Source organism: Canis lupus, chromosome 17 (genome assembly GCF_003254725.2).
Source record: "Canis lupus dingo isolate Sandy chromosome 17, ASM325472v2, whole genome shotgun sequence".
Classification (NCBI taxonomy): domain Eukaryota; kingdom Metazoa; phylum Chordata; class Mammalia; order Carnivora; family Canidae; genus Canis; species Canis lupus.
In genome coordinates this window covers 18,644,991-18,657,939 of record NC_064259.1, presented here as the reverse complement: position 1 = coordinate 18,657,939, position 12,949 = coordinate 18,644,991, and the positions used below count along the sequence as shown (strand labels likewise).

The 12,949-nt window shown below is 40.3% G+C and overlaps 1 protein-coding gene across 20 annotated transcripts in view; it reads right to left on the bottom strand.

Annotated features, from left to right (window-relative positions):
• Positions 1 to 12,949, bottom strand: part of LOC112664709 (protein FAM228B) — a 45,385-nt gene that overhangs the window by 14,874 nt on the left and 17,562 nt on the right. For 10 of the 20 annotated variants that reach the window (XM_049096079.1, XM_049096068.1, XM_049096067.1 and 7 more), the window contains 3 exons: positions 9,190 to 9,297; positions 6,330 to 6,459; positions 2,696 to 2,976 (listed from right to left, as the gene is read on the bottom strand). In XM_049096079.1, the coding sequence (XP_048952036.1) occupies positions 2,944 to 2,976; positions 6,330 to 6,459; positions 9,190 to 9,297 (271 nt within the window). In that variant the 3' untranslated portion in view covers positions 2,696 to 2,943. Of the gene's footprint in view, positions 1 to 2,695; positions 5,822 to 6,329; positions 6,460 to 9,189; positions 9,298 to 12,949 lie in introns of those variants that run through there. The other 10 variants (XR_007403296.1, XR_007403298.1, XR_007403295.1 and 7 more) reach the window with 7 other exon arrangements.

Here is a 12,949-nt window from a genome sequence, read left to right as displayed (position 1 = left end):
TCCTGAAGAAACCAACCAGAATGACAAAATTCACTGTATTTTACCAGTCATTTTACTGTGTAACTACCACCTGTACCTCAAAGAATATTTTGTAACTTTTTATTAAGGAAATTTTCAAACATGATTCTCTGTGAATCCATCACCCAGGTTCAATAATTATCAATTCAGAGTAAATCTTAGTTCATCTAAATTCCTGTTCACTCTCCCCTGCCCCCCAACCCAGAGTATTCTGAAACAAATGCCTTACATATCAGACCACGAGATCATTTTTTTTAAGTACTAGAAAGCTTACTAACTAAAGGGATCCTCTATCAAATGAATCCTCTTTTCAGGCATTCACTAGTTATGTTGTAAAGGGCTCCTGAAGTTCCTGACTTCTGCTCGGTCTCTTTATAAGTCAAAACCTCTTTTTTAGTCAAGAAAAGACAGTGGCAGTTCCTGGCCAAGGACTAAAATGGACTTACATCTAGTGACGTGCTGTTTCCACTATGGGTTTGGGTACAGCTGATGCACTTAAAATCTCACCTTAGGGCTTTTCACTTGCCACCATCTTCTAGCTTTTATGCTTATAAGGAACAAATGGGGAGGTAATAAAAATCGAGTATCTGGAAGAGAAATGCGATTACCTAAAAGAACTAGTGTAAAAAGATACAGGTTCTTAAAACTATGGTATTCAACCTCTGGCTCTTGTGCAGTTCTGCCACAATAAATGCATCAAAACAAACTGAACCCCAAACTCAAAAAACAAATCTGGGAATAAGAGAGATCTCAAAAAGGAGAGTTGTAGTTTTATCCATACATTTAACACCTTCAAATGAAATCTAAAATAATATTCAGACAGCTATTTGGGTCTTCAAAATAACACTCTTGGTAATATAAGCAGAATCTTGCTTTAAAGCCTTCTTAGACTTATTTTAGGACAGCAATTGAAAAAGTCAATTAAATGTTTTCCACTGATGCCACAAACAGAATAAATCAATAGATTTGGAGAAGTAGAAACATCTACTTTAACAAACATCTTAGATAACTACATTTTTTTTAGTCATCCTATTAACATTATTGGCAAGAGTTATAAATACTATTAGTCAGGCATCTGACTTTTGACCCCCTTTTTTAAGGAAACAGTTTTTGCCTTCGATACCTCCTTCTTCGTGATTTCACCAGAAAACAGTAAGGAAGGTGTTAAGGATTTCTGGCAGCACTTTTGAAACCCACAGCTTTCTGTGCACACACACACAAATACTAAAGGTCTCATCACTTTTTGTGCTAGCACAGCAAAAGGAAGGAAATATCCAAGAGCTTTTCTTTACAGTGCGACACATTATAGGATCACATAAAATAATGAAACTTTCTTTATGAGGATATCATTGTTTTACCCAGACCCTTAAGTATCAGAATTCACTGGCAAGCACAGCCTGGGCTCGGGGACACCTGCCTGAACCTCCTGCAGCCACAGTGGGGGACACTCAGACCACACTTTGAGCCATATTTGATCCTGGATCATTCATTCCCATTCAGTGCATTTTTTCCAGTGTCTAGTCTCCACCAGGCACTGTCCTGGTTCTGTAGTCACTACAACCATGACTGAGACAACATAGTTCTCAAGGGATAGGATTAATGTCCTATCGCCCAAATAACTGACATCCCAAAACCCCACTTTCCTTTACCTCCATGAAAGCAACTGACTGGGGCTCTGGCCATTCTTTTAATTTCTCTGGCCTGAAATGTTCACCGTAGGTGGGCACTTTCTTGGAAGCCACAGGTAATAGAATTCCTGAAGGGAGAGAGTAAACTGAAGAGACTTAGGCAGAAAGGGTTTGAATCCTGGCTCTGCCACGTGGTAGAGTTGCTAAGTAAAATAAACAGAAAGAAATCCTTGGCACCTGGGTTTTGAAAAGGGTCATGATGCTTCCTCCACATGTTGCCATGGGGTCACCTGCCCGGCCTGGGCCACCCTCTACTCCTGCCATGCCACCATTGCACCATGGAGGGCCCCACCCCCACCCTGACTGTCACCCCACACCCCTGGGGCCCCGCAGGTCTCGGTGGAGTGCCTGGCCACTGGGACCTCTATCTAACCCACCACTAACCCACTGCCAGCCAGTGAACCAGTGAACCGAGGATTGTGAGAGAGGAAAAGGGAGTGTCCTTGTAAAACCAGACTAAAGTACTGGGCTGAAACCTGAGCCCCACTTCCCTGGATGCCCCTTAGATCAGGGATCTAAGGGATTAGGGATGTCAAGGGTGGGGGAGGTCATGGAGGAGGAGAGCCCAGGGAGAGGCCGCACCCATGCACATGGAGCTTTAAACTGCCCAATCCAACACCACCCTAGGTTGTTTCAAATAAATGGACATTTTGCAAACGAATACTAGAGATATATGGTTTACCTGTGTGATCTAGGTCTACATACGATTAGGAGAGGGATGACTTTTAGTGTTCTCTTTGCCTAAGGAAAACAAAATTCTGCTCCCCTGTGTTCTAAGCCTTACTGTGTCAGACTCATCATGAGCCAGAGGATGATCTGCAGAATCAGAATCAGCAAGTGGGTAATCATACTCAAAATGAATTCTTAAATTTTCTAGACTGTTAGAAAAACCTGGGGAAAATATGCAGCAGTGGATTTTAAGGGTGCCTGACCAAAAGGGGCACTACCTTGATTTAGGAAAGATCAAGTAAATTGAGATAGGCACTCAGTAAGGTAGCTATCATTATTTTTATTGGATTTTTCAGACAATATTTAACTTCTGGGGAAAATACATTTGCAATAGCTGTCAATACATGGTAGTGTGATTTCTTAATTATCATACAAACACTGAACTCAAAAATGAAGTGTTTACTGCAGGTGCTTGAGTCCCTTCCTTGGTCCTCACCCTGAATAGATCCTGCTGGCAGACGGCTTCCTCTGGAACAGCTTTCTTTTGTGTCCTCTTACCAACCAAGGATCAGAGTGTGTGCTCTTTGGTTGCTAAAACCTTCTGAAGGTGACAGGAAAGAAGAGTTAACATGTGATAGAGGAATGGGGAGCTTATGAGAGCAGAAAGAGTTCCTCAGCCCAGCTGACCTGACCTCCCTGAAGCTTAGTCCTGCCAGAGGTGAGTGACTCCTCTCACAGGCAAAGGCCCCACCTAAACCTGCCTCAGCCTCTGCTCACTCTATCTGGATTCAAAACATGCAGAAATTCTGGGATACAACCAACCCTATCATGGGGGAGGGGAGGGCGGTCACTGATGCGTGATATGAGTTGAAGGACTCCCTATGGGGTCCTCTTTCAGATTGTCAGGATGTCTGGAGTACTAATTTACACTACAATCATTGTGACTTAGAAAAGACTACCTTCCTTTATTCCCTTTTTTCAAACCTCTGAATCTTAATCTTCCACTTTCACTATCAGCTGAAAAATGACCTTCTCACTTCACTGAGAAAATGAGGTAAACAGAAGTAAACAATGTTCCTTCACAAAATTTACCAAGCCATATCCACATACTCTGCCTTCTTTCCTTTTACAATGCATGCATGGCTTGTACTGTACTCCATTTGAGTCCTGAATCCCACCTCTTTACAAGTAAAGGGGGTAGGGAGCATAGGGGAACTATTTTAACAAGAAAAGTTAGAAAAGGCTTCTTCTCTGAGAAGGTATTTGTGCAGAGGTCTGGGTGAACTGAGGGAATGAGACATGGAGAGATCTGGGGAAAGTGTTCCAGGTAGGACTGACAGAAGCAAAAGCCTGAGATGGGAGTGAAGTTGATATGCTCAGAAAACAGAAAAAGGCTGGTGAGGCTGGAGCATAGTGCATGTGAAGAGAAGGCAGGAAGTGAGGTTGGAGGGGAGGCAGGTGCCTAATGGTACAGGGACTTAGAGACCATGGTAAGGAATTAGAATAAAATCCAAAGTGTGAAGGGAAGCCATTCAAAGGTTTTGAGGAGAGGAGAAATCAGGTCTAACAGTTTTAAAAGAATATAGCTTCTGCATGGAGAATGGATTATACAGGGGCAACCGCAGATGCAGGAAAACCAGTTAGGAGGCCAGTGCATTAGGCCAGTTAGGATCACAATGGCTTGAACTGGTGAGAGTGGTAAGAAACCAAAAAGTAAATAAGCAGACAGAGCTCAGTACCTGTTAAGACATGGGAAGGGAGGGAAAGCAAAAATCAAAGACAGCTCATAGATTTTTGTCTTGAAGGGTCCTGATTGTATTATAATCTGATTCCCCTGAATGAGGGGAAATCTGGAGGCAAAGCAGGTTTGGCAGTAAGAGGGACACAAATACAAAAGTAAACACTAATCCTTTGGGGGACTGGTTACATTCAAGATACTCATACCAATCAATATAACATATTTATAAGGTATCAGTATAAATCAACTGTTTTTTTTTTTCCTTGCTGTCCATTTAAATCTGTTCTGTTGGGGTACCTGCATGGCTCAATCAGTTAAGTGGCTGCCTTCAGCTTGGGTCATGATCTTAGGGTCCTGGGATAGAGCCCCACGTTGGGCTTCCTGCTCAGTGGGGAGTCTGCTTCTCCCTCTGCCCCTCCCCCTGCTTGTGCGCGTGAGCGCTCTCTCTCTCTCTCTCTCTCAAATAAATAAAACCTTTAATAAATAAAATAAACCTGTTCTGTTGATGTAGTTCTTCTGCCCCACTACACCTGTTTTATTTTCTTCATTGCATTCATTGCTAGCTCACATATTACATTTATTTGTCTGTTCCCCTTCCCCATCAAAATGTAAGCTCCTCAAGATTAGAGATTTACCTCTTTTGTTTACCAGTATGTCCCTCAAATACTGTCTGGCTCAGAGTAGGTGTTTATTAAAATTCTGAGGAAGAGGGAATCCTTGGTGGCTCAGTCAGCTAACCATCTGCCTTTGGCTCAGGTCATGATCTCAGGGTCCTAGGCTAGAGCCCAATTTGGGGCTCAGTGGGAATCTGCTTGCCCCTCTTCCTCTGTCCCTCCCCCTGTTCATGCTCTCTCTTTCTCTCTCTCAAATAAAATCTTAGAGAGAGAGCAAAAAAAGAGAGACAAAATGCATAGGGATGTGGGAGAGGGAGAGGGAGAAACAGACTACCCCCCTGAGCAGGGAGCCCAACATGGGGCTCAATCCCAGGACCTTGAGATCATGACCTGAGCCGAAGGCAGCTACTTAACTGAGCCACCCAGGCACCCAAAATCTTTAAAAAAATTTTGAGGAAGAAAGTAACAAGCACATGGGAAGATGCTAAAACATGACAGTAAAAGGAGTTAAACTACAAAATAAAATTTTAATAAGACATCCATGTGTGAGTAAAAAAAAGTAGCTCCCTTATCCTTTGTGGGTAGGAATAGGGAAATGGAGAGACAGAAAGGATAAGATAGAACTAACATGCCATTCCTATAATGATTTCTAACCAGGAGATGGGGAAGGTGGGCTGTGACTTCTCCAAATCCACTCCTAAAAGAAGCTCTACTCCAGGTCCTCAGGACACACAAGAGTGGAGAACTGAAGGGGAGAAGTGGCAGGTAGACCTGGAAGCAGTAGACCCAGTCACATGGCTACAAGGTTTAACTGTAGTTACCTTAGGATGAGAAACCTGTGCTGTGTGAACATCTGTATTTCTATACATTTTACATTTTTTAATTTGGGGGCTTTTACTTAAATTTTCCTACACTGGGGTATCCCTGGGTGGCTCAGTGGTTTAGCACCTGCCTTCAGCCCAAGGCATGATCCTGGAGTCCCGGGATCGAGTCCCACATCAGGCTCCCTGCATGGAGCCTGCTTCTCACTCGGCCTGTGTCTCTGCCTCTCTCTCTCTGTGTGTGTGTGTCTCTCATGAAAAAATAAGTAAAATCTAAAAAAAACAAAAATAAATAAATAAATAAATAAATAAATAAATAAATAAATAAATAAGTAAAATCTTAAAAAAATTTTTTCCTACACTGAATTTAGTACACGGTCCTTTTGAAAATTTTCTGCCTGTCTTAGTTGAATTAAGGGGAACAAAATTTGAGGCCTGGCTTGGGCATGATAAGTGGTAAATGGTAAAGATGATGGTGAAACAAAAGAAGGGTTAATAACATTCATAAGAGGGAGGTGGAAAAATCTGATAGCTCACCCACCAGAGGGCATGTCCATTGTGTAATAACTCCCAGGGCAATTCTCCTCATTCCCTCTGAATAAAGGAAGCTGCTTCTCAGTTTCTTCTACCTAATCCCTTGCCTTGTTTGGGGTAAAGGGGTGCAGCCCACTGCCTCCTCTCCTCCTAAAAACCTGTCATACAGAGAAGCTCCCAGCTGCTCAGATTTTGGTATCAGCAATTGCTGCCCGTGTATGGCAAAAATGACCATCCCAGCTCTCACCGCATACTGGGCCCCATCCCTCTCTATCTTCTGCTGAGGGTCAAGGAAGTGACCTTCAGAATTGGCCTCTTTCTTCTTTCTCTCATGAAAACATAGAGGTTCTTTTTCCAGAAGGGATGATCCTTTGTTTCTGTAGGAAGGAACCAGAAAGTATTTTCTTAAATACCCAACTCAATTGTAGCATTTTTTTTTTTTTACTTTGAAGTTGCTGAGTTCAATATGAATCAATCTACACATTTTTATTTAAAAGAAACTCAAATAAATAGCATTATCTTGTTCTAAAAATAGTTTCATTTGCAATCTCTTTGCTGCTTAATCAAACAGCTAACTGAGGCTCTTTCAGAGTACATAACCCCCTCATAGAGCTGTTTGTTGTGTCTTCCTGAGGAAGGTCTAACTGCCAAAGACAAATATGCCTTCTCCACCCCCAACGCCATAACTGGGACATTTCCCTAATTTATAGACAGAGGGTAGCTCATAGACTTAAGCCTCTAGTCTAAAATATAGGCCCTAAAAAAAATAAAAAATAAAAAAATAATAAAAATAAAAATAAAATATAGGTCCTCTGGCACACTAATATGCAATATTCTCCTGATATCTGGGTCCTACTCTGCTAGAGGAGATATTTGAGGACTCCCTTTCTTTTATATCATATATAGAAATTAAATAGGATTCAAATGTTTACTATCCTAACACCTGACCCAAACAGATCCACGAGACTGTGACACTTGAGGGATTGTAGAGAAACTTACTCTTTTGAAACCTAGTATGAAAGAGTGATTTTAACTTATTCTATCTTTTAAAGGCCTTTGGCTACCAAGTGAATAGGGCTTAGTTCCAATACTTCCTATTATCCCTTAATTTCAACTCCCATTCAAAAAGCAGCCAATTGTTTGGGTTTGTTTGTTTTTTTTTTTTTTTAAAGATTTTATTTATTTGTTCATGAGAGACAGAGAGAGAGAGAGAGAGACAGAGGCATGAGAGAGAAGTAGGCTCCATGCAGGGAGCCCGAAAAAAGCAGCCAATTGTTAAACCACACCTCTAGGACACTGAGAAGTCCACAATGTCCAGCCCCATCTCTAATAGTCCTCTGTTTCTAAAATTAGTAATTAATCATTCTCTCTGCTGCCCATGCCAGCATCAAGCATCTCTGAAAGTCCTCTGGCTTCTGCCACACTGCATTTATTCATCAAATTCTGAGCCTATTCAGAAAAAGGAAAGGGTACTGCAGCTTACTTTGGGGCTTTTTTGGAACAGAGAATTGTATGCCAACCTCCTAAACAACATCACCAAAGCTCATTTTTCTTTTGCTTTAGTAGGTTCTTTTTTATTATTATCAACAGTTTTACTAGGTGTAATTTACACACCATAAAATTCACCCGTTTTACATATAGAAGTCAATGATTTTTAGTATATTTAGAGTTGTACAACCATCACCATGACCTAATTTTAGAACATTTCTGTCAGTCTAAAAACCTCATTCTCATTTACAATTACTATCCATTCCCAACCCTAGCCCTAGTCCAACAACAATCCACTTCTTATCTCTATAGATCTGTCTTTCTGGATATTTCCTAGAGATAGAATCATATATGTGGTCTTTTGTGATTGTCTTATTTCATGAAGTATATTAGTTTTTAAGTTCATTCATTTAGTAACATCTATCTGTACTTCTCTTCCTTTTAATCATCAAATACTCCATGTATAGTTATAGCACATTTTTAAATTTTATTTTATTTATTTATTTATTTAAAGATTTATTTATTTTTTATTTATGATAGACACAGAGAGAAGAGAGAAAGAGGCAGAGACACAGGAGGAGGGAGAAGCAGGCTCCATGCCGGGAGCCCGACCCGGGACTTGATCCCGGGACTCGGGGATCGCACCCTGGGCCAAAGGCAGATGCCAAACCGCTGAGCCACCCAGGGATCCTCTAGCACATTTTTTTTCCCTAGCACATTTTTCAAAAAGATTTTTTTAAAAGCGAGAGACAGCGCAAGAGGAAGAACGGCAGAGGGAGAGGGAGAAGCAGACTCCCCGCTGAGCAAGGAGACCAACATGGGGCTCAATCCTAGGACTCCAGGATCATGACCTGAGCTGAAGGCAGACACTTAACTAAGCACCCAGGCACCCTGGATATAGCATATTTAATTTATCCATTCACTAGCTGATGAATATTTGGGTTGTTTCCACTTTTTGGCTATTGTGAATAATATTGCCAAGATCACTTACGTGTAAGCCTTTATGCGAACCTATGTTGCCATTTCTCCTAGGTAGAAGTTGAATTGCTGGGTCACATGGTCATTTAACTTTTAACGTTTTGAGAAACTGCCAAAGTATTTTCCAAAGTTGCTGCACCATTTTACATTCCCTGCAGCAACTCTGAGGGATCTCATTAGTCGCAATCAGATAGTTAAACATGTAATTATATAGAGAAATCTCTTACTTTAATTCCGTACCTAGGCAATTGAGATGATTCCCTCTGTCACACACTACTACCACTGTTCTCATAACATCTTTTCACTCTGGGTATACCTACTATCCACCAAAATTAGTCCAAAATTCCATTTTGTTTTGATTCCAATTAAAAATCTCCTAACCTTTAACTTTGAGTTGTTAGCAATTTATTTCCTGTGATTATTTCTGAATGTTTTAGCAATTTGTTCTTTAAAACCAGACAAAGTTAAGGAAAGTTGCCACTTCACCCAGTCATGGAGGCAAGAGATGCCTGAGGTCACACCACAAGACTGTGGTATATGCCTCAGTACTGCTCCAGCAACATGAAAGGATGGCAGGGGGTAGAAACACAGCCAAGCATTTTTAATGGAAAAAAAGCAAAGTTATGGAATAACAGACTTACTTGTAAATGACTGCTTTTTTTTCTTGCTGAGATTCCACAGGATGAGAAGCTCTTGTCAAAGGTTTCAAATCAAAACTACAATCATTAAAATTCATTTTCACTTTTAACCTTTAACAAGATAACATCTGTGAGGACACTTTGAAAACAAAACTATCTTACATGTATACAGAAATTATTGTTACACATTGACTGCTATATATATTGTCCAAAAGACCAAAGACCATTATTTCAAACTAGTGTACATTCTTGAGTGTTTAAGAGTTACTGAAACCATGATAGAGATTGGTTACTGAGAACCTAGAACTAGGTAGACAAAGTTGAAAGCACTCCCTCTCTACTAGGAGCTTATACTGTAATGTAAAAAGAAGCCATAGCAATTGTGTCATTTATGAGCATAAACATAAAGTGCTTTCCCAAGGGAGATCTGAAACACTCCAATTCCTATCCTATGTTACCATTTGATTCCTCCAGTCTTACCCCTTCTTGAGAGCTGACTGCAAGAGTGATACTGGCCCTGTGAGGAGCATCTGTTTTGCTGATACAGATTATGTCAGAACTGGTATGGTCCTGAGGCCAGTAGCAAGAAGAAATTTCCTGATCACAGCAGAAATAACATATACCCCTCGGCCAGGGAGTTCTGCATCGTGATTTTGGAACTTGTTTCTGAAACTCAGCCCTGTTTCTTAGGACTTCCCAATTTTTGTAAGCAGTAGAAAGCTTCAATCAATGACTCCTTTTCTAGGGTAGATTCAGTCATTTGAAAGTGAAAGTGTGGGCATTATCCTAACTTTCTCAGTTTATCCAGCATGCAAATATTTGGCCACACAAAGAACTAATGGAAAGGATCAATCTGATCCTGATTTAGTCCGAATGGATTTTCCTAGAGAATGTGAATTTTGAAATATGCTTTGAGAAAAGGAAATAAATGAGTATAGCAAACATCTGGATTAGTGTATAAAATAAAAAGATAAGGGGCTCAGGTCATAATCTCAGGGTCATGGAATTGAGCCCCACATTGGGCTCCATGGTCAGTGCTTAAGTCTGCTTAAGAGTCTCCCTCTGCCTCCCCACCGTACTCTCTCTCTCTCTCAAATAAATAAATATTAAAAAAATAAAAAGATGGAAAGATTTCCTGATCTTTCTTGATATATCTGAGAAGGGCTAATGCATTGGGTCATTTCTCTGCAGGAGCTTTTTCTAAGCAAGCCTTTCCTTAGAATCTTAAGAATGATAATAAATAGTAAAGGAATCCAAGGATAATGAAAACTTTGGAATAGAAGGGTATTATCCAATTAGACCTGATCTCAACTACCTTTCTTTTTCCTTATAGCAAACTCTTCCAACAGTCTATAATACATCTTTACCTGAAAGGACCACCAGTGTATAAAACTCAGTATGAACAAAATTGAACTTATCCACTACCTTTCTGAATCTGTTCCTCTGTGCTCCTCCCTTTTGCTAATGGCATTACCATTTTCCTAGTGACCTACAATTAAATATCAGGATCTTCTTTGACTGCCACCCCTGGTCACTATATCTAATAATTACTTGTTCATGAAGCAAACATTGACTTTGTGCCACCCAATTACTATCCTTAAGGAATTTACACTACATGTAAAGATAGAATATATATGACATGTATATATGTGGAACAAAATATATATATTAATGGCTGACTAGGAGCTCTGAGGCAGTGAACTTAAACAGTTTTGTTTATATACTCTTAAGAATTTTGAAAAATCACATATCCTCTTCTACATTTTATTATTTTTTAAAATTTATTTGACACAGAGAAAGAGACAGAAAGAACACAAGCAGGGAAGAGAGTCAGAGGGAGAAGCAGGCTCTCTGCTGTGCAGAAAGCTTTATGTGGGTTTTGATTCCAGGATCCTGAAATCATGATGTGAGCCAAAGGCAGACGCTTAACCGACTAAGCCACTCAGGCACTGCCTTCCTTGTACATTTTTTTAAAAAGATTTTTTTATTCATGACAGGGGGGCGGGACAGAGACACAGGCAAAGGGAGAAGCAAGCTCCATGCAGGGAATCCTACATAGGACTTGATCCCGGGTCTCTAGGATCACACCCTGGGCCAAAGGCGGTGCTAAACCGCTGAGCCACCAGAGCTGCCCTACCTTGTACATTTTAAAGCTAAAACCTAAAGTTTTCATTGTAAGTTTAAATAAGTTTGTTCTTGTTAAGAGGAAATTTTTAAAATATCAAGTATTTATTGGGATAAAATGAGTGTTGGTCTTACTACGAAACTTTTAGAATATTTATTTGATAAAATAGATTTTAACCATCATATTGATAAAGCACACCAAATCTGAAAGCAATCACATAACACTGTTAGATGAGGATTACAGCCAATGTATTTTGAAAATTTTGGCAGTCACACAAAATATTCCAGTTATATTGAAAAAAAGTATCACTAAATTATCTAACTTTAACTATTCCAAATTCAGAGCAACCCAACAGAGACTAAGTACTCTGGCTTGCTCTTTTTTTTTTTAGATTTATTTAAGAGAGAGCACAAATGTGCAAGCCAGGAGAGGGACAGAGCAAAAGAGACAGTATCTCAAGTAGACTCCCCACTGAGTGCAGAGCCTGACTTGGGGCTTGATCCCATGACCCTGAGATCATGACCTGAGCTGAAATCAAAAGTCTGATGTTCAATTCACTGAGCCATCCAAGCACCCCTACTACCCTGATTCTAAGGCAAGCCTTTAAATCAGTCAACTAATTAAAGTGAAATAAAATATATATGACAAGGAAATGCAGAAAGACCTGTGGGTTAAATTTCCTTGCTTCATCATTAAAAGAAGTCTCTCTAAAGCCAGTATTTTTATTTATCCCTTTATTTGGTACCCTAGAATTTTTTTCATACCCAGGTTGAAAGGTAGGACTTTCTTTTAAAAGTGGGTTAAGAGGGCAGCCCAGGTGGCTCAGCGGTTTAGCACCGCCTTCAGCCCAAGGCACGATCCTGCAAACCCGGGATTGAGTCTCACGTGGGGCTCCCTGCATGGAGCCTGCTTCTCCCTCTGCCTATGTCTCTGCCTCTCTCTCCCTGTGTGTTTCTCTCAGGAATAAATAAATAAAATCTTTAACAAAAAGAAAAATGTGGGTTAAGAAATAATGTGAATGCAAGCCTGTCCCCAAGTAGATCAATATTTAGAAGGAGAACAAATAGACTTCAGAATCTGGAAATTGAGTCCCTTAAGACTATTAGTGAATATCTACACTATTAGTGAATAGAAGCCCTCACTATATATACTAGTTTGAAATTCACTTCTTTGAGGGAACCCACTCACTCTTTGAGGTTTCACTAATCTCACAAGAAAGAAAAAAGCTCTTTAACACACACACACACACACACACACACACACACACACAGTAGAGGCCAGGAGTGTGGGAAGCTGGGTCTGTAGTGGGCAGCAAGAATGAGTAGAATACACCTGAAGGCACATGCCAACAACAGACTTAACAAGATACTGAGCCATGTGGGGATGCTAAACTTGAGACTGTCACACTGAGCTTATAAGCCTATGGACTTTTGAAGGGAGCTGATGCCGGCCCAGGTTGATGATATCCCAGCCACCAGCAGAGACAGAAACAAACAAATTCTCCCCCTGTTTGGGCCAATTAGATACCCAAAGATAAAACTGTATAATTAAATCACAAATAAAATTCACTAAGCAAAGCACACAAGAAGGAAAACCATTATAATTGAGAGTTAGCAGGGAAAAGCAATAGATTTAGCT